This window comes from Hyperoodon ampullatus, assembly GCF_949752795.1.
Source record: "Hyperoodon ampullatus genome assembly, chromosome: 6".
NCBI classification, from domain to species: Eukaryota; Metazoa; Chordata; class Mammalia; order Artiodactyla; family Ziphiidae; genus Hyperoodon; species Hyperoodon ampullatus.
The window spans coordinates 5,867,581-5,892,375 of record NC_136919.1 but is presented as its reverse complement, the minus strand read 5'-3'; the positions used below and the strand labels follow the sequence as shown (position 1 = coordinate 5,892,375).

Below are 24,795 nucleotides of genomic sequence, written 5' to 3'. Positions count from 1 at the left end.
CCATCCCTGAGCTCCTGACCCAGCACCTTGATGCCTGGGGCAGAAAATGCTCCAGAAATGCTTGCCGAATAAGTTTATTCATTCGTTCCGCAAATATGTATTGAGTGCTGTTCTAAGGGTACCTGGGATTTGTTTTAATCAAGTATGGTAAGACATGCAAACATGGAAATGACTGGCCTGAAGGGAGAAGTTCATCATACTTAAGATTGCCTAGAAACAGGAGGCACGGCACACCACGCAGAGCCACATGGGGAAGCACATGGGGGGCCGATCAGAAGGCGGCGGGAATGAGGAGAAAATGTGGGAAAGAGCCTTTGCTAGGGTTTCCAAAAGGAAGGACCAGGGGAAGCAGGGGAAGCAGGTTTAGGATTGGCTGGTTTGAATAATTTCAGTAGGCTCTGAGGCACAGGACCTGTCCCTAGTTGTCTGGTACGGGGCCCTGGGGGGATTAGGGCAGGCGCATAGGGGTCCAGAGTCTGAGAGCCCCGTAAAAGAGGTGGTAGCGGGCATGGGCTCTGGATTGATTGGTTTGCATTCAAAAGGCACACTCCTGGGCCAGTTGTTTACCATTTCTAGGAATCAGCTAACCCTGGAAGGGGCAGTCCTTCCAGGCTCTGGGAGGCCCCAAAATGTCCAAACATCAGACTACCATCGAAGATATGGTTAATAAAAAGGCCTACTCTGTACCCAGACAGTGCTAGGGACTGGAAAGTGAACAAAAAGTCTGGGCATCTGCGGGGCTTATACCCTGTGGGGAAGATACATGGTGAGTAAATATTTTGTAAATATATGTCATTTTTTCGACAAATGTTTTATGGTTGCCCTCTAGGTACCAGATGAACAAAATAGATAAAGGCCCTATTCTCAGAGTATTCCCGTTCTGGTGGAGGAAGACTGCAATAAACAAACAAACAAAAAAACAAATAAGAAAACTCAGTGACAAGAAATAAAACAGGATCAAGTGGTAAAAGAGGGACTGAGGATTATTCCAAATAAGGTAGTCAGGGAAGGCCTCTCTGAGGAGGTGATATCTGAGCAGAGATCTAAGTGAGGAAGAGCAGCCAGCTACACAAAGACTGGGAGAAGAGCATTCCATGCAGAGAGCACCAAAAGCACGCAGGTCCTGGGGCCAGCGCCTCTGGCTGCAGCGTCTGTAGCGAGTAATAGAGCAGGTTAGGTCAGAGGTGGGCAGAGCCAGGCAAATGCGAGTTTGGATTTCATTCTTGTGTACAGGGAAGCTGCCAGAAGTGTTCTAAGCAAGGAAGTGGTTTAATCTGATCTGTTTTTATTTATTTATTTATTTTTGAATCTCCTAAAAGACTTATTTATTAATTTTTATTCTTTTCCATTATGGTTTATTACAGGATATTGAATGTAGTTCCCTGTGCTATACAGTAGGACCTTGTTGTTTATCCATTCTATATATAATAGTTTGCATCTGCTAATCCCCAACTCTCAACCCATCCTTCTCCTACTCTCCCTCCCCCTTGGCAACCACAAGTCTGTTCTCTAGGTCTGTGAGTTTGTTTCTGTTTCGTAGATAAGTTCAGCTCCCTCTGGCTGCTGCATGGAAGTTGGGTGGTAGGAGGGGCAAACACAGAATTAGGGAGCTGAGTTAGGTGGCGATGCCCAGGTGAGAGATGACATTGATCGGCTTGGGGAGATGGCCCTGGAGATGCCCAGATGGGGAGGTAGAAGGATATGGGAAGAAGTGGTGAAGGTTAGACCTGATCAGCAATTCAAATCACACCGGGGGTTAAGACACACCCTCACAGACTTCTGGACCCCACTTTGCAGAGCCCCAGTGCCTAAATCTGGGCTCAGGAATCTGTATTTCTACCAAGCCCCTTAAGGATGTGCACTCAGTGGCCCCAAACGTCCATCAAGGATAGCAATGCCTACGTCCAAGATGGGCTGAGCATAAGGAATTCATAACGTAATGTTTGTAAAGCATTCAGCAAAGGACCAGTCCCTCAGGACGTGCGGGCTCTAGGGTAAAGCAGGTGCAGTCTGAAGGAACATGGTCCTGCTACCAACGGCTGTATGAATTCTAGTCCTTTTTGGGCCTCGGTTTCCTCCTCTTTAAAAAGGTGCCTACAATGGACTGAACGTTTATGTCCCCCCCCAAGTTCATATACTGAAATCCTGACCCCAAGGTGATGGTAGTAGGAGGTGGGACCTTTGGGAGGTGATTAGGTCATGAGGGTGGAGCCTCCATGAATTGGATTTGTGCCCTTGTACAAGGGACCCCAGAGAGTCCCCAGCCCCGCCCACCATGTGGGGACACAGGGAGAAGACAGCTATCTGAACCAGGAAGTGAGCTCTCACCAGACACTGAATCTGCCACTACACTAAGACAGATCCATAATCCCGACGTTGTGACAAGCTCCCTAAGCGTAAGTGCTGTGAGAATGGGAGGGGTTAACGTTATGTCCATCCCTCCTTGAAACTGAATGAGGTCAAGACTATACCCCAGCCTTGGTCTAGGGGCACTCCAAGGCCTAGCTGCCTAGCGGACTGAGTTATGCTGGTTCAAAGGACAGCACCGCCCTCTTCTGGCTGAGGCCAGACTCCACATATGGACCCTTCTCATGCTTTCTTGGCTCTAGCCCCTTCTTCCAGGCAAGGAGGAGGGCAAGCGTCTGGCCTGTCCACTTACCCATGACCTGTGGGGCATTAGAATTTATATCATTGACTGTCTCACAGGGTTGGCTTTCTTGACAAGTGTAGTTTGTGAGCCATGCTTAGGTGAAAGAAATGCTGTCCTTTTGGAGATTTATCAATCTATTGGTCTGTTGGACCTTCAGGAGGCAGCAGACCTGATCTACTGGGCTCAATGTGTGGTGCTGACACAAGTTATTTCATTGAATCCTCTTTAGAGTCTCTGTGCATGAAGAATTATCATCTCCAGTTCCCTGAGGTTGAAACTCAGTCTGTTGTGGATGCTATAAACCATGCAGGGGAAAGGTGAGGGAGAGGGTAGTGGGAAGCAGGGAGAGAAACGAGGGAAATGCTCCTGGCCCGGAGATAAAGCCACACATCCATCTATCTGTTCATCACGGAACCCTTAGAACAGCTCCTGGCTCAATTCACTGTATGAGTAAATGCAAGCGAAGATCTTTGTATTATGTGTGCATTTGTCCTCCCTGCCAAATACGCCCTTCTGGCAAGGTTTGAATGTCTTCTTAGACGGTTCCTTGTTTTTTCAAAAGAAATACTAGGGAAATCAGCTCACTTAAGAAAGAATGGAAACAGCACCTGGAGCATTGTTTGGGGATGTAGGTAATGGTTGGTGCTGAACCAGCACCCATGAGGCAGCAGTATGTAGAACACAGGGGCCACTAGTAACAGTATGAAAAGGGGCTCTTCTCTCTGTCCAAATGGTGTTTTCTGTATATCCCACCTCCTGATCCTCCTAGGCAAACTCATACCCAAAAAATCAGATTTTTTTAAGATAAGGACTTCTTAAAAATTAATTAATTTATTTATTTGTGGCCACATTGGGTCTTCGTTTAAAGATAAGGACTTTTTAAAAATTTATTTATTTATTTATTTTTGGCCTTGTTGGGTCTTTGTTGCTGCCCGCGGGCTTTCTCTAATTGCAACAAGCTTCATTGTTGTGCACGGGCTTCTCATTGCTGCAGTTTCCTTGTTGAGGAGCACAGGCTCTAGGTTCACGGGCTTCAGTAATTGCAACACACGGGTTCAGTAGTTGTGACACATGGGCTTAGTTGCTCTGCGGCATGTGGGAGCTTCCAGGACGAGGGCTCAAACCTGCGTCCCCCTGCATTAGGCAGGTGGATTCTTAACCACTGTGCCACCAGGGAAGTCCTCCCAAAATTAGATTTTAGCAGCTTAGAGTTGGAAGGAAACTCTGAGGCCCATTTCTCAACTATCTCTAACCCTGTAAAACAATAACTGGGATGACGAGTACAAGAGAGTTTTGGTGAAAAGTCAATACATCATACAACTTGAGATTTTTATTACTCCACAAAGGCAGCCTTGCCAATAATAAAAATGGCAACTCGACTCCTTCCTTCCCTTCATGTTAACCTAATGGTTGACAATAGTCAATATGGCAGCCAGACCGTGAGTTCCCATTGGCGGCTTCTCTGAGGCCCCGCCCTGCCCCGCCCCTAAGAGCGAAGGGCGGGAATTGCGGAGGCGGATATTGCGACTCCGAGTCGGGCTGCGCCTGCGCAGGTTATTGACGTCAAGATGGCGATGGAGATGAGGCTTCCAGTGGCTCGCAAGCCTCTTAGCGAGACCCTGGGCCGTGAGACGAAAAAACACCTGGTAGTGCCGGGGGACACGATCACCACGGACACAGGCTTCATGCGGTACGTGGGGACGTGGGGGACTCTGGGCCACAAGGGGCGGCTACACTGCTCTCCACGTGAAACCCGGGCCTGTGCTCTCTTGCATCTAAGTTCCCGTGGTACCCGGGGCACATCTGCTGAGCATCTCAGTCGCCTAGTTTTCTGGGCTTCGGACTTCTTACCCCCTGCATCTTGTGTGTCCTTGTCTGCATTTGCCCCAGTCTCCCGAAACCTTCCTCTCTTGACCTCTGGTGGCCGCGACTCGTGGGTCCTCTGCCTGAGGCCCAGATCCTGAGCCTTCCTCGTGGAGGCCTTGGAAAACTGGGGTGGGTTAGGAGCTGGGGCCTCTTAACAGTTTTCGGCGCGGAGACGGTGGGCGTTTTTGACTTGGCCCCCTTTTCCCTCAGCGCCGTCTCCTAGCGAGGGGTTACGGTTTTGGAACGAGTCATTGTTTGGGCTTAGGGCGTACAAATACATTGTTATATGCACCCAAATATCCACCTTTGAATCTGAGGGCAGTACCGTATGTTGTCGTTAAGAGGGCAGGCTCTTGAGTTGGACGGCTGGAGTTCCAGTCCTGCTGCCGTCACAATATTATTGGCTGTACTGTCTCTCCGAGGTCAGTTTCCTCATCTGTAAACTAGTGATATTAACTATTCAACAAGGTTGTGAGGATTAAATTAGGTAATGATTACGAAAAAAAGCAAAACTCACCGTTCTGTCACCATCATAAGAAGCACTAGTGGTTATCTCAGCCTTTTTTGGGGGGGGGGGGGCGGGGGTACACTTGTACATACAGGAGAGGTACAGCATTTGTACTGTTGCCCTTTAACCTCTTAGTCTGGGGTTGTTGGATCCCAGGAAATCTTAAGATTCAGCCCTTTATTCATGCATTCAGTATATGTGTGCTTGGGGTACAACAGTGAACCAAGTGGAAATCAATGTCCTGGTGAAGTTTATTTTCTATTTGGGAGAGACAGATAACAAACAATAAGCACAACAAGCAAATACGTTATTCAGAATGGCGGTAAATGCAATAGAAAAAATTAAAAGCCAAGCAGGGTGAGTGGAGCGTGGTTGGGATATGGTAGTGGCGGCAGCAGCAGGGTGGGTGACTGTTGTAAATGGGATAGTCAAGGAAGGCCTGGTGGAGAAAGTGACATTGGAGTAGACTTGAGTAGAATGAGGGAGATGTCCATGTAGCTGTCTAAAGAAGGAGTGTTTTAGGAAGAGATGGCAACCAGGGCAAAAGCCTGCCTTTAAGGCAGGAGGAGTCTGTTAGGTTTGAGGATCACATTGGGCTAGATGCGAGAGGTCACCTCAAGTGTTACCCTGGTATTCTTTGTATCTTCCTGTTGCAACAGGGGCCATGGGACCTATATGGGGGAAGAGAAGCTCATTGCATCTGTGGCTGGCTCTGTGGAGAGAGTAAACAAGTTGGTCTGTGTGAAAGCTTTGAAAACCAGGTGAGAACAAAAGGTGTGTATTCTCTTGTGGCATCCGAGTTGCACAGCCAGGTCTTCTCTGCCACGACAAACCCTCCACCCCCATCCCGGCCTGCTGTATCCTTCTGTAGGTCTGGGATTTGGGGAACATGGCTATAGGAAGGGTATAGATGACTACAGGTAAGCGCGGGCTTCAGAGGTTTGCCTGTGTTTCCTGACCTCTCCAAACTTTGGTTCCCTCCTCTGCAAAATGAGACCTAGCATGACCTACCTTGTAGGATTTTCATTGGAATTCATTGAAACAGTGCATGTAAGGTACTTACACAGAGCCTCCTACCTAGAAGGGCTCCATGAAGGTTAGCCCCAGAATGTAAGCCAGTGGGGTTGGAAGAGAGCGAGCAGGCGAGGGGTAGGAGCGGATGCAGGCAGAGAGGTGAGGTGGGCAGTCTGTCTGCCTTGTAGCCACAGTAAGCATTTTCGACTTGCACTTTGTGTAATCTAGGAAGCCACTGGAGGAGGTGGAACAGAGGGGGGACATGACCTGACTCCTGTCTGAATAGAATCACTCTGGCTGCTGTGGGTGGCCGGGGAGGTGGGGGGATAGGGACAGGGTTAGGGAGACAGATGAATGTACTGTTTTGAGTATGTTTTGTGTTCTGAGTGTTTTTTTAATCACGAAAATGTGTCGGATTTTATATGCCTTGGCATTTTCTATATATAGGACCATGTCTGTGAGAAGAGATATTCTTCCTTTCCAATTTGGATGCCTTTTATTTTCTGCCTATATTGTAAAGGTAGAGGTAGTAGGATCTGCTGCTGGACTTGCCCTGGAGCCTGAGAGAGAGAGAGACAGAGAGCGAGAGATTGAGAGAGATCAAGGGTTCCTCCAAGGACTGTGGCTTGAGCAACTGGAGGGGTGGAGTTGCCATTTCCTGAGCTCGTGACAACTGGGAGAGTTTCAGTTTGCTATGGGGGAGTGACGGGGGCTGCTGGAAAGCTTTGTCGTAGGTGTGTTACTTTTGCAGATTCCTATTAGCCACGTAAATGGAGGTGCTGGGTAGCCAGCAGTTGACTAGAGTCTGGAGTTGAGGGGAGTGGTATACTTATCAGTGGTCTTTAAAGCCATTAGGCTGGATGAGCTCACCAAGTGGGTATGGGCTGAAAAGAGAAGAGGTCCAAGGACTGCGCCTTCGGCATGGAACACGTCATCATTAGAATTGGGATGAGGAACTAGCAAAGGGGCCTGAGATAGGCAGCCAGTGGTCGGGGGGACAGTGAGCAGGCTGGTTTGGGCGGTGTCCTGTCTCAGTTTCCTTTCTCCTCCTCTGGCTGAGGCAGAACCCATCTGTGTTCCAGAGCCCACCAGAAAAGATTCCATGCTTATCGTTTTCTTTTTATTTATTTATTTATTGTTTTAAGTTTTTGGCCGCACCCCACGGCATGTGGGATCTTAGTTCCCTGACCAGGGATTGATCCCGCGCCTCCTGCATCGGAAGGCAGAGTCTTAACCACTGGACCGCAGGGGACGTCCTTCATTTTCATGTAATTAACAAAATAGGGGTTTCAGGCTTAATGAACTATTTGCAATAAATGGTTTAAGAATAGTTAGTTAATGGAGACTTTATACATACAGGATGTTTGAAGTTATCAGTTCCTGAGAATAAGTCCAAACAGCATAGTTATGTGAATTTACTAAATGTGGTGCCTCATCAAGGCCTTCATCCCTGTTTAACTGAAATCTCAAATGGTAACTTGGTCTTGTAATGAAGTCTTTTCACTGATGGAGGACCTTCTGTTTTACCTTTCAGATATAATGGTGAAGTGGGAGACATTGTAGTGGGGAGAATCACAGAGGTAAAGTCTGTCTGATTGGTTTTTACAAAGTAAAAGCAGGCTGGTGAGAAGAGATATTCTTCCTTTCCAATTTGGATGCCTTTTATTTTCTGCCTATATTGTAGGCATTTATGCGAACTAGGCATTCGTTGTGTTTGGCTCTCATGTGACCTTTGATGTAAACAGTTTGTTACATTTGGAATTACTGGTCATTTACAGTGTGAGCTCTGGCCCCTGGCGTGTGTGTCCAGGTGTGGGGTTTCTTTGTTTGTAGGTTCAACAGAAGAGGTGGAAGGTGGAGACCAACTCCAGGCTGGATTCAGTCTTGCTTCTCTCATCCATGAACCTTCCCGGAGGAGAGCTGGTAAGGGTCTCCGGCTGGGACTGAATAGTTTGCTGGCGAGAGCTCTGGGGTCCTTTGCTCCACCAGAGAACTTTGCTTTACCCTGAGGTTGCCACTTTTACTCCTGTTTGTCTGCTGTGACGTTTGCTGCCTTGATGTACACGAAGGCTTTTCACTTGGCTCAGGCCTCCCAACTTAGGCAGCAACTGGTATATGGTAGGATCTGGAATGTCCATGGGGAGCAATCCCAAAAGAGAGTTGAGAGAAGCTCTCAGATGCTTGGTGCTAATAATTTTCCTTTTCTGGGTGTATCAGCTTTGCTCAGTGAAAGTGTTCCTTGAAAAGTTGTGTTTAGATGAGCTTTTCATGAATTGAGTGGCATTTGATTATTCCAGACAACCACAGGACCTAAGCTGCCTCCTTCTATAAAATGCAGTGGTTCAGCTTTACCTTCAGGCCAGCATCTATCTATAGAGAGGCTCACTGTGCTAGGCTCTCTGGAGAATGCCAAGATCCAGGAGGCACGACTGAGTTCCTGAAAGAGCTTAGACTAGCAGGGGATATGAGGTAACTGGTCTGAATACCCAGCAGTCCAAGAACAAACAAGCGTGTGATTGTACAAAAGGAGTGATTAAGTTCCCGGAGAGAAGCTCGTAGGAAAGATGAGTGTTGGAGTTGATCCTTGAAGGATGGGTAGAATTTTAGTGATGAGTTCAGGGAATCTGAGATAAAGGGAAACGTGTGAGCAAAGATACAGTCAAGCTGGAGGTAGTCTGGTCCTGCTGGAGCGTGGAGGGCCGCCACAGAAGGTAAGCGCGGAAAGGGGGCCTGGTCTAGATTGGGAGGGTTTTGAATAGCATGTAAGGAGTTTGAGTGTCATTCAGAGGAAGGAGAAGGGAAGCCGTGGGAAGGTCTGTCTGTAAGACGGAAAGTAGTGGTTGTCGCTTTGTCTTCCTTCAGTGGTACAGGTTACCTACTCTGGTGTGTGAACATTGTGGCTGCCTTCAGAGATCGCGGGAGGAAGTGAAAGAGAAAGAAGAGATGGATGGAGAGAGATCTTCCTTTAGGATCTGACTTCCATAACGTGGCCATCTCTTTGTGTATTTCAGAGGAGAAGATCTGCAGAAGATGAGCTGGCGATGAGAGGTTTCTTGCAGGAAGGGGACCTTATCAGTGTATCCTGTACCTTGCGTTCCAGCATCTTTATGTTTGCTGTGGAGCTGGCAATTGGGGCTTAAACTGTAGGTCTCCCACACGAGAAACATGTAATCCTGGCAGGGTTCTGAGTCCTTGACTGAGTGTGAAGGGCTCTGCTACAGCCTTTCTCTGTCTCCTTAACCCAGCTAACCCTCCAGCTCTTGTTCAGACCTGCTGCTGCTCAGTCATGTCTTTGGGTCTTGTAACTTACGGTGGCCCATGCTTTAAGCTAGCTCAGATTTTCTTAGCGATGTTAACTTTTTTTTTTTTTTTTTAATGAAACTATAAGAAAGATATTGTTTGGTAAAACTTTTGTTTCAGTTGCTTACACAAACACACATACATGTACTCTGAGTAAAATATGCTTCTTGCTGTGGGTTGTATAAAGAAAAGTTTGAAAGCCACTGATATATATATATATATATATATATATATATTTTTTTTTGGCGGTACACGGGCCCCTCACTGCTGTGGCCTCTCCCGTTGCAGAGCACAGGCTCTGGACGCGCAGGCTGAGCGGCCATGGCTCACGGGCCCAGCCACTCCGCGGCATGTGGGATCTTCCTGGACCGGGGCACAAACCCGTGTCCCTTGCATTGGCAGGCAGACTCTCAACCACTGCACCACCAGGGAAGCCCCGATCTATATTTTTGTTTATTTATTTGAATTTTTGAATTTTATTTATTTTTTTATACAGCAGGTTCTTATTAGTCATCCATTTTATACACATCAGTGTATACATGTCAATCCCAATCGCCCAATTCATCACACCCCCACCCCCACCACCCCTCCACTTTCTCCGCTTGGTGTCCATACATTTGTTCTCTATATCCGTGTCTCAATTTCTGCACTGCAAACCGGTTCATCTGTACCATTTTTCTAGGTTCCACATATATGCGTTAATATATTTGTTTTTCTCTTTCTGACTTACTTCACTCTGTATGACAGTCTCTAGATCCATCCACGTCTCTACAGATGAACCGATTTCATTCCTTTTTATAGCTGAGTAATGTTCCATTGTATAGATGTACCACGTCTTCTTTATCCATTCATCTGTCGATGGACACTTAGGTTGCTTCCATGTCCTGGCTATTGTAAATAGTGCTGCAATGAACATTGGGGTGCACGTGTCTTTTTGAATTATGTTTTTCTCTGGGTATATGCCCAGTAGTGGGATTGCTGGGTCATATGGTAATTCTATTTTTAGTTTTTTAAGGAACCTCCATACTGTTCTCCATAGTGGCTGTATCAATTTCCATTCCCACCAACAGTGCAAGAGGGTTCCCTTTTCTCCACACCCTCTCCAGCATTTGTTGTTTGTGGATTTTCTGATGATGCCCATTCTAACTGGTGTGAGGTGATATCTCATTGTAGTTTTGATTTGCACTTCTCTAATAATTAGTGATGTTGAGCAGCTTTTCATGGGCTTCTTGGCCATCTGTATGTCTTCTTTGGAAAAATGTCTGTTTAGGTCTTCTGCCCATTTTTGGATTGGGTTGTTTGTTTTTTTAATATTGAGCTGCATGAACTGTTTATATATTTTGGAGATTAATCCTTTGTCCATTGATTGGTTTGCAAATATTTTCTCCCATTCTGATGGTTGTCTTTTCGTCTTGTTTGTAGTTTCCTTTGCTGTGCAAAAGCTTTTAAGTTTCATTAGGTCCCATTTGTTTATTTTTGTTTTTATTTCCATTACTCTAGGAGGTGGATCAAAAAAGATCTTGCTGTGATTATGTCAAAGAGTGTTCTTCCTATGTTTTCCTCTAAGAGTTTTATAGTGCCTGGTCTTACATTTAGGTCTTAATCCATTGTGAGTTTATTTTTGTGTATGGTGTTAGGGAGTGTTCTAATTTCAGTCTTTTACATGTAGCTGTCCAGTTTTCCCAGCACCACTTATTGAAGAGACTGTCTTTTCTCCATTGTATATCCTTGCCTCCTTCGTCACAGATTAGTTGACCACAGGTGCGTGGGTTTATCTCTGGGCTTTTTATCCTGTTCCATTGAGCTATGTTTCTGTTTTTGTGCCAGTACCATATTGTCTTGATTACTGTAGCTTTGTAGTATAGTCTGAAGTCAGGGAGTCTGATTCCTCCAGCTCCTTTCTTTTCCCTCAAGACCGCTTTGGCTATTCGGGGTCTTTTGTGTCTCCATACAAATTTTAAGACTTTTTGTGCTAGTTCTGTAAAAAATGCCATTGGTAATTTGATAGGGATTGCATTGAATCTGTAGGTTGCTTTGGGTAGTATAGTCATTTTCACAATATTGATTCTTCCAATCCAAGAACATGGTATATCTCTCTATCTGTTTGTATATCTTTAATCTCTTTTATCAGTGTCTTATACTTTTCTGCATACAGATCTTTTGTCTCCCTAGGTAGGTTTATTCCTAGGTACTTTATTCTTTTTGTTGCAATGGTAAATGGGAGTGTTTCCTTAATTTCTCTTGCAGATTTTTCATCATTAGTGTATAGGAATGCAAGAGATTTCTGTGCATTAATTTTGTATCCTGCAACTTTACCAAATTCATTGATTAGCTCTAGTAGTTTTCTGGTGGCATCTTTAGGATTCTCTATGTATAGTATCATGTCATCTGCAAACAGTGACAGTTTTACTTCTTCTTTTCCAATTTGTATTCCTTTAATTTCTTTTTCTTCTCTGATTGTCGTGGCTAGGACTTCCAAAATTATGTTGAATAATAGTGGTGAGAGTGGACATCTTTGTCTTGTTCCTGATCTTAGAGGAAATGCTTTCAGTTTTTCACCATTGAGAATGATTGCTGTGGGTTTGTTGTATACGGCCTTTATTATGTTGTGGTAGGTTCCCTCTATGCCCACTTTCTGGAGAGTTTTTAATCATAAATGGGTGTTGAATTTTGTCGAAAGCTTTTTCTGCATCTATTGAGATGGTCATATGGTTTTTCTTCAATTTGTTAATATGGTGTATCACATTGATTGATTCGTGTGTATTGAAGAATCCTTGCATCCCTGGGATAAATCCCACTTGATCATGGTGCATGATCTTTTTAATGTGTTGTTGGATTCTGTTTGCTAGTATTTTGTTGAGGATATTTGCATCTATATTCATGAGTGATATTGGTCTGTAATTTTCTTTTTTTGTAGTATCTTTGTCTGGTTTTGCTATCAGGATGATGGTGGCCTCATAAAATGAGTTTGGGAGTGTTCCTTCCTCTGCAATTTTTTGGAAGACTTTGAGAAGGACAGGTATAAGCTCTTCTGTAAATGTTTGATAGGATTCACCTGTGAAGCCATCTGGTCCTGGACTTCTGTTTGTTGAAAGATTTTTAATCACAGTTTCAATTTCATTACTTGTGATTGGTCTGTTCATATTTTCTATTTCTTCCTGGTTCAGTCTTAGAAGGCTATACCTTTCTAAGAATTTGTCCATTTCTTCCAGGTTGTCCATTTTATTGGCATAGAGTTGCTTGTAGTAGTCTCTTAGGATGCTTTGTATTTCCGTGGTGTCTGTTGTAACTTCTCCTTTTTCATTTCTAATTTTATTGATTTGAGTCTTCTCCTTCTTTTTCTCGATGAGTCTGGCTAATGGTCTATCCATTTCGTTTATCTTCTCAAAGAACCAGCTTTTAGTTTCATTGATCTTTGCTATTGTTTTCTTTGTTTCTATTTCATTTATTTCTGCTCTGATCTTTATGATTTCTTTCCTTCTGCTAACTTTGGGTTTTGTTTGTACTTCTTTCTCTAGATCCTTTAGGTGTAAGGTTAGATTGTTTATTTGAGATTTTTCTTGTTTCTTGAGGTAGGATTGCATTGCTATAAACTTCCCTCTTAGAACTGCTTTTGCTGCATCCCATAGGTTTTGGATTGTCGTGTTTTCATTGTCATTTGTCTCTAGGTATTTTTTGACTTCCTCTTTGATTTCTTCAGTGATCTCTTGGTTATTTAGCAACGTATTGTTTAGCCTCCATGTGTTTGTGTTTTTTACGTCTTTTTCCCTGTAATTGATTTCTAATCTCATAGCGTTGTGGTCGGAAAAGATGCTTGATACGATTTCAATTTTCTTAAATTTACTGAGGCTTGATTTGTGACCCAAGCTGTGATCTATCCTGGAGAATGTTCTGTGCGCACTTGAGAAGAAAGTGTAATCTGCTGTTTATGGATGGAATGTCCTCTAAATATCAATTAAATCTATCTGGTCTATTGTGTCATTTAAAGCTTATGTTTCCTTATTAATTTTCTGTCTGGATGATCTGTCCATTGGTGTAAGTGAGGTGTTAAAGTCCCCCAGTATTATTGTACTACTGTCAATTTCCTCTTTTATTGCTGTTAGTACTTGCCTTATGTATTGAGGTGCTCTTATGTTGGGTGCATAAATATTTACAACTGTTATATCTTCTTCTTGGATTGATCCCTTGATCATTATGTAGTGTCCTTCCTTGTCTCTTGTAACATTCTTTATTTTAAAGTCTACTTTATCTGATATGAGTATTGCTACTCCAGCTTCCTTTTTATTTCCAGTTGCATGGAATATCTTTTTCCATCCCTCACTTTCAGTCTGTATGCCTCCCTAGGACTGAAGTGGGTCTCTTGTAGACAGCATATATATGGGTCTTGTTTTTGTATCCATTCAGCAAGCCTGCGTCTTTTGGTTGGAGCATTTAATCCATTCACGTTTAAGGTAATTATCGATATGTATGTTCCTATGACCATTTTCTTAATTGTTTTGGGTTTGTTTTTGTAGGTCCTTTTCTTCTCTTGTGTTTCCCACTTAGAGAAGTTCCTTTAGCATTTGTTGTAGAGCTGGTTTGGTGGTGCTGAATTCTCTTAGCTTTGATTTCTCCATCAAATCTGAGTGAGATCCTTGCCGGGTAGAGTAATCTTGGTTGTAGTTTCTTCCCTTTCACCACTTTAACTATGTCGTGCCACTCCCTTCTGGCTTGTAGAGTTTCTGCTGAGAAATCAGCTGTTAACCTTATGGGAGTTCCCTTGTATGTTATTTGTCATTTTTCCCTTGCTGCTTTCAAGAATTTTTCTTTGTCTTTAATTTTTGCCAATTTGATTACTGTGTGTCTTGGTGTGTTTCTCCTTGGGTTTATCCTGCTTGGGACTCTCTGCACTTCCCTGGACTTGGGTGGCTATTTCCTTTCCCATGTTAGGGAAGTTTTCGACTATAATCTCCTCAAATATTTTCTTGGGTCCTTTCTCTCTCTCTTCTCCTTCTGGGACCCTTATAATGCGAATGTTGTTGTGTTTAATGTTGTCCCAGAGGTCCCTTAGGCTGTCTTCATTTCTTTTCATTCTTTTTTCTTTATTCTGTTCCGCAGCAGTGAATTCCACCACTCTATCTTCCAGGTCACTTATCTGTTCTTCTGCCTCAGTTATTCTGCTATTGATTCCTTCTAGTGTATTTTTAATTTCAGTTATTGTATAGTTCATCTCTGTTTGTTCTTTAATTCTTCTAGGTCTTTGTTAAACATTTCTTGCATCTTCTCGACCTTTGCCTCCATTCTTTTTCCAAGGTCCTGGATCATCTTCACTATCATTATTCTGAATTCTTTTTCTGGAAGGTTGCCTATCTCCACTTCATTTGATTGTTTTTCTGGGGTTTTATCTTGTTCCTTAATCTGGTACATTGCCCTCTGCCTTTTCATCTTGTCTGTCTTTCTGTGAATGTGGTTTTTGTTCCACAGGCTTGTAGTTCTTCTTGCTTCTGCTGTCTGCCCTCTGGTGGATGAGGCTATCTCGATCTGCTAGTGTTGGAGGGTCTCCTGCAGAGGCGGGGGGTGGCTGTGTCTCAGCGTGAGGACAGGGACACTCACAGCAGAAGTTCTGGGAAGTACTCCTTGGTGTGAGCCCTCCCAGAGTCCGCCATTAACCCCACCCGTGATGTTAACTTTTATCTGAGGGAGTAGAAAAGGTGGTGTTCATGTCAGCGTATTCATGACAGCCAAGGGGGAGAGGTTAGGTCTCAGCAGTGTGACCTCCGGGTCCATCTACGACTTTGGGCGGGACTCTTGGCCATTAGAGGAAAGGATGGAGGGGGGAGCCAGGGACGCAGGTGACGTGAAAGTGTTTGTTCCTTCATCACCCGGCCAGGCTGAGGTCCAGGCAGTGTTCTCTGATGGAGCTGTCTCCCTGCACACGAGGAGTCTCAAATACGGGAAAGTAAGTTGGGCTCTGGCTCTTCTCATTTGCTGACTGAGACTTCAAATCCATTTCCCAATCCCCAGTGCTCTCTGGAATTCTGACCTAAAGCCCCCCAGAAGTCAAGCCTTAACAGGCTGGCATCCTACACACTGATTCACACAGTCAAGGGCCGGTAGCATCATAAAGGATGACAACTTTTAACCTTTTTCTACGGAGGAGATTGTTCTGGCAGAAGAGCCCCTATGACCCTGGACCCCGGGCTCTGCAGCCCTGCTGTCTCTGCTCTCTCCCAAGGGGCGTGGCAGCTTTGCGTTGCATTTGTGCTGAGAACAAAGGGAGGCCATGGACTGATGAAGTAGGATGGCCTCAGCCCTTAGACACGTGTCCAGTTGATAAAATGGATATTATTGTGAGGAAAGGTGGGCTTGTCACTTGAGCCTCTTAATGAAATTTCACCGCTTTTCTAATATAAGGTGACAGTATGGAGGCTAGTTATTTTTTTAATGATAGCATACTTTCCAAAACAAATTATGATTTATCAGTCTCTTGCCTTTCTCTGGGTGAACGTTCTCGTTTTCTGGGTGGAACAAAAACCTCTCTCCTCAGTGGAGTGGCTACAGCCAATCATGCTCACATCCTTGAAGCAGGAGAGGAAACAGCTGCACTGCACGTGCTGACCTTCGTGGGCCCGGGTCCTGTAATAGACGCCCCCTCAGCGGGAAGCCCTAGGCCAGTCGCCTTGTCCAATGGCGTATCTCGTGGGCAGGATGGGTGGTTGAGGTCAAGGTGGAACAGAATAGTGCTCCTTGACCCACAGGAGGCTCGAGCCCACATTCTCGCTGGCTCCAGCTTCTCTAACAGCTGTGGCACCAGCCCTGGATTAGAATGTGAAGACGACTGCAAAGGAAAATAAATGGTAGAGAAGAGATGGAAAGTTACCTTCTGTTGGGATATGTAAACAACTTACTGCATCCGGAAGTGTTCTTTGTATTTACTACGTATGTGCATGTAGGGGCAGTTATCAACAAGAAGGACCCTGATTCCCGTCTAACTAGGACACATTCCTGTACTCTGCTTTTAAGTTACCTCACTGATGATCCTACAGTGACTTAATTTACGATATACTTTTTTAGCTAGGTCAGGGCGTTTTAGTTCAGGTCTCCCCCACCCTGGTGAAACGGCAGAAAACTCACTTCCATGACTTGCCATGCGGTGCCTCAGTGATTCTGGGCAACAACGGCTTCATCTGGATCTACCCGACACCTGAGCACAAAGAAGAGGATGCAGGGGGCTTCATTGCAAACCTGGAGGTGAGTAAACGCCGTTGTCACTGCTGGGATGGAGTGGCACTTAGTCGGTGCTGTGCTTCTGTGGCAGGTGGGGACGCTCTCTATCTGCCACGTTGCTATGGTTTGAGTTGGTTTGAATTTCCATCGAAACTTTGTGTCGCCCTCTCTTGTTCTGAAGAGATGAAATCAGCGCCTGGTTTGATCTTTCTAGTCAGAGATGGCAAAGTTGCAGGGTAATAGCCTAAGAGCCACTGAAGAAGCCCTCCTTTTTAATCTCTCTTGGAGCTAGCTGTTTGATTGGTTTGGAGTCCCAGAGTGATACTGCCTCAGTTATAAATGATTCCCGGGATTTGCTGTAACCATTTGCTTCTTTTGGTCCTGATTCTGTTTCCCTCCCCTTCCCCTTGGCATCCCCTGGTAGCCTGTCTCCCTTGCTGATCGAGAGGTGATCTCCCGGCTTCGGAACTGCATCGTCTCGCTGGCAACTCAGAGAATGATGCTGTATGATACCAGTATCCTGTATTGCTATGAAGCATCCCTTCCACATCAGGTACTCTACCCGGGGCTTCCCTTTTCCTTGTTGATGTGTGAGCAGCCTTAAGTGTCATCTGCCCCATGTTTCCTCAGACAGCAAGCACATCTCCCACATACCTTAACCATGTCCATCGGTGTGAACTGATCTGGTGGACAGCCTTGTTGAGTGTCTGGAGAGCTTTCGCCGAGATGCTAGTAATATTCTCAATGTCTAATGTCAGTGTAAGGATTTGTGGGCGTTTGGAGGTGCCAGGTGGGGCTAATTTACAACAGCAACCCCCTGGACTTCATCGTGCCCATCCCAAGTTTTAGCTGTCTTTCTAGTGACTGCCAGAGTAACATCTTTGTTCTTGTCAGCTATATCCCATAGAATCTTGCTGATTTATTAAGCTGGTTCTAGCAGATCATCTCTTGCAAGTACTTAGCCTCTGATACATGAAAGGAAAGCAGAAGGTTCATGCTAACCATGCTTGGTTTCTGCATTTGGATTGGCTTGATGGTGTGCTGATTGATGGAACAAGTACCTTTTTTCCTTTCTTTTTCAGATCAAAGACATCTTAAAGCCAGAAATAGTGGAGGAAATTGTGATGGAAACACGCCAGAGGCTTTTAGAACAGGAGGGATAGGGAGAAGCATCTGAAGGACAGGACTGTGTGTACCTGACCGGAGCAGTCCTTGAAAGTGAACAGTTGGCTTGGTGGTCCCCATGTGCAGCTCAGTGAAGACCTGGGGAGCTCATCACTTTACCTACAAGGGGCCGCCTCCACCCTGAAGTCCTGCTTTCTCCTGTTTTAAGGCAAAGCCTGGGGGAAGGTGAACAGCACTGCTGGCCCCTTGGGTTGCCCACAGAGCTTTGGTACTAGGGGTAGTTTCAGGCCTTAAAAGCACTCAGTGTTCCAGCCGAGTGGACTCCTATCCTGGAATAATACAAGGAATCTTTTGTCCTGTACTTACCATCAACTCACCAGGCACAATGCCCCATGAAATTGCCTGTATAAAAAACATGGCCTCCCTGACCCCCAAATTGTCTGTTTTGGCCTCCCTTCCCACCTCTTCTCAGCGCGGGTACAGCACTGAAGAAATAGTTGGTAAAGTTAACCCAAGAATCTAATGGAAGAATAAAGCAACCAAGCAGCCTTTTGCTTGGTTGGAATCTTATTTCCCATTGCATGTTCCTCCTAGATAGATGCGAGTATATTCCCGCCAGGCTGCCTTAATCTATCCTGCCTTCAAGGATGAGTTGTAAGAAGTTGAATTATTGATAGAAGAGAATGAATGTTTTGGGTACTCTGATAAACATGAAAACAAAGTAAGAAAAATGGAGATGGGAAAAGAAAAGGTGTTTTCCTCCTATGATTGAAGGAGTAACGCATTAACTTTTTAATAATTCAGGGTTAAAAGGTAAAAACAAGATGTTGAAGTTCTCAGTGGGAAGGGCTAGAATGTCTACGCGTTGTTTTTCGGATGACTATCTAAAAATGATGCCCTGATTGGGGTTTTGGGAAACATTCTTTTAAAGTCAGTATATGAGAGTGCTATTTGGTGAACTATTTTTTTATATTTATAAATGTGGCATCACTGTTTCTGTTCTTGTGTTCTGTGTCATACTTGGGAGCTGAGTACAGTTGAAGGAAGGCTTGGGAGATAGCAATTCTGACAGAGACCTAACTACTCGAGTCACCTAGTAAAATGTAAACCTAGGACAGTTTCAGGAGTAAGGTGGAGCATCTGACAGTTTTGAAATATAGCTCAGCTCTTTCTTATTAAATTGTATGTCTTTTCTTTATAACATTATTCAGACAAATTTTATCTCTTTTTTTTTTTTTCTATCCCAAGTGTATCACCTGTTTTGAGGAGTTTGCAGACACCTCAATACTGTATAGGCTATGTTGCAACTTTGGATTGCTCCCTTGTTGTTTCTGAAACAGATTCCAGGTTGTGTGCCCCTTAAGGGAATGGGGAAGGATGGGAGCCTGCATCCCTGGTTTGGGTTGGTTTTGACCAGGACCATATGGGGGTTCGTTGCAAGTTTATCTTTCTCGCTTGGTCTCCCAAGCTGCCAGCCTCTGCTGTTCATTCAGTATATTCTGAATAGTGATTACCTACTAAGTGGAAATGTATAAAGGTCTGAAAGCACCTTTCGGTGATTATCCACTTTCTTTGGCCCACTAGAGGGTGCCCTTGTTAAGTGTAATTCCAGTAGGTGTTTTTTTTTTAAAAAAAAAAAAAGCTAAAGTTTTTACACGGGTACTGAATCCCTGTAGCGATTTGTGGGTTGAGGACAAAATTAGACTGAACTGAATCACTTTTAATAGAATATATGAGCTTAAAGGGATTTATTCAAATATGGCAACATTTATTTACTTCTGACTGTCAGGCATTTGCTGGGCTCAGGATTCTAGTTTTAAGTCCTTTAGAGTATCATTCTACAGTGTTATACAGTGCATCTGTGGAAGAAAATATTACAGTCTGGGCTTGGGATTCACCTAAAACTAGCGCCGTTGGCTTCTACCCAGACTTTAGGAAGCATAGTCTCAATCTTTGTGGGAAACAAGATCCCATTTGATCCTCACGATAACCTTGTAAAGTTTGATATGACCCCCATTTATAAATGAAAGCCATTCACAGAATTACAGTGACTTCATTAAAACTCATTAGCAACTATGAATCAGTAGGTTTAAGCTCTAGAGAGGCGTCATAAAGCAACCCTTTAGAGAATGGGTTGGACTGATTGTGAAAGGTTATGGGGTCCAGAAATTTTATTTCCAGCATCGAGACCAATACTTCGGATTTTACTCATTTTACTTATTGCCTGTCCCTCCCATGGCTGCTCTGGGAGGACAAGGATGAATCCGTTTGTGTCCCCCCCTCAATTTTATCCCAGCACCTAGGACAATGGTACACAGGGGCTCAACAATGCTTGTGAATGAATTATTAGTTTAAGAAGTGTGGGTTAGTAAGAGTTCTGATTTGATTGCTCAATTTTAAGCTAAACTAGAGAGAAGAATGAAGATGTGTAGGAAATGATCAAAGCTTTAATAGGAATAAAAAGCAAAATTCAAAGAGAAAGATTAGGGTGATAATCAGGATAAGAATGGGTGAGTTAAAGGGTGATAATCAGGATAAGAATGGGTGAGTTGTTGAAGAGTCAACAACTTCAACAAAGTTGTTGAAGTTTGAAGAGTGATCTACAAGCCAGGACCAAGTCTGTCAGCCAGACTATTTAGTGATAGAGCAAAGCTAACCCATTTAACATCTAAATATAAATTCCAGTTCTAAATTTGGGCACACATATTCATATGCTTCACATTCAGTACCTCCAAGTGACTATTCAAGCCAATATCTATAAAATTAGCACCATTTCCCAATCCAGCAAAAGTATTTCTAAAATACACAACTCAGTAACTGAAAGTACAACACCTGTAATGCAACTGGTTTCCCCCTACTGTCAGTAGCAACTTCTAAAAAATCAACTGTCTGGGTCTTCCCTGGTGGCGCAGTGGTTGAGAGTCCGCCTGCCAATGCAGGGGACACGGGTTCGTGCCCCGGTCCGGGAAGATCCCACATGCCGCGGAGCGGCTGGGCCCGTGAGCCATGGCCACTGAGCCTGCGCGTCCGGAGCCTGTGCTCTGCAATGGGAGAGGCCACAACAGTGAGAGGCCCGCGTACCGCAAAAAAAAAAAAAAAAAAATCAACTGTCTGACATTAAGTCAACAGTTACTTGTTACTGAATGGTACGGTGGAAAAATAGTGAGTTTGTCACATCACTAGGCCAGTGACCTTGAGTAAGTCACATCTCACTCGGTTTCCCCATCTGTATATGGGGGTTAGCAATCCATGCCTCACTGGGCTAGAGTGAGGATTAAATGAGAATACAGTTTATGAAAAGCATAACAGCATAGTATAGACTAGGTGTTGTGATGAGTGGATCCCCTTAGAAATGGGTATGTCCGGGAAAGGTAGGTGTACTGCTCTGGGGAGACATGGAGTGAAGAACTGGGGACAAGGGTACATTTTAGTTGCATAAAATGGGTTATGGCAGGTGTGGGTTTGGTGTGTCCGGGTCATCGGCTAGCTCTGTAGGCCTACTCAACAATCTCGGCTAACATGTTTCCATGTAAATATGTGTACACCTCTGAAATTAGATTGTTTAATCTTTCCCCCCCACCTCCCGCCAGAAGTTAACATACATCACTGTATGAGTTTGAGATTTATCTCAAAGGTTCCTTCTCACCCAAACATCTAAGATTGGGTTTGGTTTTGCCTCCGAAAGGTTCTTAAATGCTGTTTCTTTAATGGGTGAGCTTTCTGATACTCCAAAGAAAGAATTCGGTAGCAGAATGTCGGACGCTTTCCAGTTGTCTATTTTTCGCTAGTTCTAATATTTATGCTTCTTGGAGTAAAGGTGGAAGCTGGGGGTGGGGGGGGCGGTGAAGTCACCAAATACCTCAGTTTCCAGGAGCGAGATAAATTTTCTCTCCTAAAGAGGCTCAAGGAAGTAATCCAACTCCAGTTCTGGGGAAATCCAATCCGCAGATTTCCCCTTGCTTTGGTTCCTCGCCGGTTTTAATTACCCGCTCAGGGGAGCCATCGGCCAGCCCTACGCGAGGCCGGATAGAGTCCACCGGCTCCCAGGAGGGCGGGACCGAAGCTCAGGAGCTGGGAGTAGAAGGCAAGTCCCCGGCGAGCTCTGACAGGGGCTGGCGCCGCAGGACCACGACTCCCAGCATACCCTGCGGGCTATGCCAAAAGTGGTTGGCTGGGAACTCTAGCCGTACTGTCCCTACTGGCCAATGGGATGCAAGATAGTGATCTGACCCGGATTCTCGGAGACCAACGGCAGTACAGGGGAGGCGGGAGCTTCCTTACCACTCACCTTGTGCTCGGAAAAACCACATTTAACAGGTCGTGCAGGGCTGGGCTCCGGAGGGCAGGGAGACTAGAGCCGAAAGGTCCGGCGGCATCCCAGAAAGCGGCGCCGGGAGGGTACCGATCACCTCGCGGCGCGCACCGGACGTCACCGGGGGCGGGGCCAGAGGCGGGGCCTGGCCTCGTTGTGAGCGGCTCGTAATCCATCATGGCGGCCGCGGGGGTCGGTGACCGTCCCTGAACAGCGTTGGAGCCGGAGCCGGTTCCCGGGTCCTGCGGCTGAGGAGCCCTTCCGTTGTCCACGGCCCCTACCTGGGGGGGAGGTCGGGTCCTGCGACGGAGCCCGGGGGATGTGACTGCCTGGCGGCGGCGGCCGTAGCAACGTCCGGGGCCGGGGGAGGGGGTGTTTCGGGCAGAGACCCCCAGGATCGGAGCAACTGAGGCGGCCGGGCCTCCTCCCCCGCTCCGCCTGCGACCCGCCTTCGGGGCCGTGAGAGTCCTTCGTCCCTTACAGCCCCGCCCCGGCTCTGGGACCCTCGGGGTGGTCTCTTTCCCCAGACCTGGGGCACCCCGTTTCCTGAGGCGTGGAGGAGCGTCGCCCCCGGAGTAAGCCGCCCGTGCCTCGCCCCGGCAGCCTCCCTCTTGCCCCCGAGCCGCTCCTTGCTCCGACTCCCGGCCCCAGGTTTGGTCTCGGAGCCCCCCATTCAAATCCCATCCCTGCTGTCAAGGGGCCTCCCCTTCCCCCCAGGTTGCTCCCGTGAGCCTCTAATGCCCTGACTTCTTCCAATGTCACCTACGGCCCCCTTAGTCTCAGCCCAGCCAAAAACTTTAATGCAAAGGAAAAGCTTGGACTGGTTTCACAGGCCTTTTAAAAAGCGGACTTAAAAGTTGCTGGCAATGCATTCCTTCTCGTCTGAGTGGAGGGCCAGCTCTCGCTGAAGTCGGGGTGACCCGTGTCCTTTTCCGGAGAGCAGGGTAGAGAAGCAGGAGCGGCAGCTAGTGCAGCAGGAAGTTTGTCGGAAGATGAAGACACCAAGATAGGGGTTGGGTGACTTCCCCAGGAAAAGTTCTGGAGGAGCATCCAGACACGATCAACGTTTCCTTGATGTGTGGAAATCGACATGACTTTAGCCTTACTGACCCTTGTACAGCATACCCTGTGAATATTTCTGTTTAGGTTTTTCTCCTTGAAAGGGAAGAAACTTATTCAGCCAGTAAAAGACACTTAAAATCAAGAAACTTCGGGATCCCATCGCAATTACATTACTTCGAATTGATAAACTGCGAATATCATCTGAACTCCTCTGTTTACATATGTCAACCTAAAATCTTCGCTTCCTTTCATTATGGAAGATGTCTTGTGATTGACCTCAATTACTGACTTGTGGAGATGCGGTGAATGTGAAATCCCACCTATAGATCGTTTTCCTTCTAAGCTCACTGATCATTCTGAAAGATCTTGAACCCTCTTCTGGAAAGGGGTGCCTATCGTTACTTTATGGGGCAGCAGCCTGGAAAAGTTCTTGGGGACCAGAGAAGGCCAAGTTTGCCTGCCCTGCACTTTATCAAAGGGGCAGGGAAGAAAGAATCCTCGAGGCATGGGGGTCCACACTGCAATGTTTTTGTGGAACATGGTGAGTGCTCTTCAAGTTTTCTGGTCCTGTTTTCAGCTTCGGGATGCCTAAGGAACTTTTGAACCACAGCCCTTGTGTCGGTTCTTTCCAGTTTTACTTAAAACTTCTGTTTCTGTAGTTAACTCTTAGTTTCTGGTGGAACTTTCTTTGTATAAGAAAAAGTTACTTGGTGACACTGGATGGCTTTATTCAAAATGTCTTTGAGTTGCTTATTTCTTGCCTGATTCCCCTTCTAACTCACTGTTGACCTTGGACACGCCATTTTACTATTCCACCTTCCTGAGGAGGTTGGATTTAAGTGGTTTCTCAGGATCCATAGTCCACGATTCTGCTCTGATCTAACGCATGGGGTCTTCTTCCCCTGCGGTGCGTGGATCTTTTACTGCTTTACCTACAGGGAGCTTTTACCATATCCTCAAAGGGGTTTGTGCTCCCCTCAAAGTTAAAAACCACAGGTCCTAGTTGACACTAATATTCTTGACCTTTTCAATCATAAGTAGAACTTGAAAATACTCACTTTGGAGCTATGTGGGAACAGTCGAGGCGGGGAGGCAGCATTCCTTGTGAATTGAGGATCCCCAGCTTCTAGTTATTTCACCTTACACCAGGAGTATTCCTTTGCCATAGATGGAGCTTTTTCCTCTTCCTCTCTCCCTGTTTCATATGACATTTGGGACAAGAAAGATTGTCTTTGACATTTTTATGAAAGTCACTGACATTTGAGTGCTGACAGTACATATTATACTGGTCACGTCCAGTAATTTTGCGTGAAGTTTTAAAGCTAAGCGTCAGCTTAGACTGATGTCTGGGACAGGGGACAGCCATGCACCAATTAATTAGGGTCCTGTTTGTACCGTCACAGCCTGACATTTTTCAAACTGTGTACTTTATATTAAAATATCAACTGAGCCCACCCACCCAATAAGCAAATGTAGGACGTGTGCAAGTAGCATATACTTTGAAATTCAATCACAAATACCCTTAACAATGGGTGACTACAATGAACAAAGTTCTCTATTCAGTGAACTTGCATTTGACAGTTGAGGTTGATTTTCTTAACGGAAATCGTCATCTAAATAATCTGAGTACTTGGATTTTACTTTGCCTTGAAACATTAGTTATATTTTAGCATTGGTTTTAGACAGGCAAATATAGTAATGTTATGGCGCTTCCCAAATTCAGGATTTATAAAGTGAATTGTTTACATTTTT

The 24,795-nt window shown here is 45.3% G+C and overlaps 3 protein-coding genes across 5 annotated transcripts in view; all 3 read left to right on the top strand.

Moving 5' to 3' along the window:
• Nucleotides 1-4,218: 4,218 nt before the first annotated feature.
• EXOSC2 (exosome component 2) lies at nt 4,219-18,664 on the top strand (the record flags this gene model as incomplete). Of its 3 annotated transcripts, XM_079705722.1 has the most annotated exons (9): nt 4,219-4,340; nt 5,684-5,785; nt 7,573-7,618; nt 7,872-7,961; nt 9,050-9,115; nt 15,208-15,276; nt 16,392-16,568; nt 16,969-17,097; nt 17,627-18,664. In XM_079705722.1, 9 exons carry the CDS (start codon nt 4,219-4,221, stop codon nt 17,705-17,707), a joined length of 882 nt encoding a protein of 293 aa, XP_079561848.1. In that variant the 3' UTR covers nt 17,708-18,664. The 3 variants fall into 3 exon arrangements, with proteins under 3 accessions (XP_079561848.1, XP_079561850.1, XP_079561849.1); XM_079705724.1 differs by lacking the exon at nt 7,872-7,961; XM_079705723.1 differs by lacking the exon at nt 15,208-15,276 and having other exon boundaries at nt 16,401-16,568.
• A 4,072-nt stretch (nt 18,665-22,736) lies between these two features.
• LOC307054388 (uncharacterized protein) lies at nt 22,737-22,835 on the top strand (the record flags this gene model as incomplete). The annotated part of the gene is made up of 1 exon (XM_079706042.1): nt 22,737-22,835. One exon carries the CDS (start codon nt 22,737-22,739, stop codon nt 22,833-22,835), a length of 99 nt encoding a protein of 32 aa, XP_079562168.1.
• Nucleotides 22,836-23,356: 521 nt separating this feature from the next.
• Nucleotides 23,357-24,795, top strand: part of ABL1 (ABL proto-oncogene 1, non-receptor tyrosine kinase) — a gene marked incomplete at both ends in the record, with an annotated part of 129,244 nt that continues 127,805 nt past the window's right edge. Inside the window, one exon of the mRNA XM_079705705.1 lies at nt 23,357-23,584. Coding sequence (XP_079561831.1) covers nt 23,449-23,584 — 136 coding nt within the window. The remainder of the gene's footprint in view (nt 23,585-24,795) is intronic.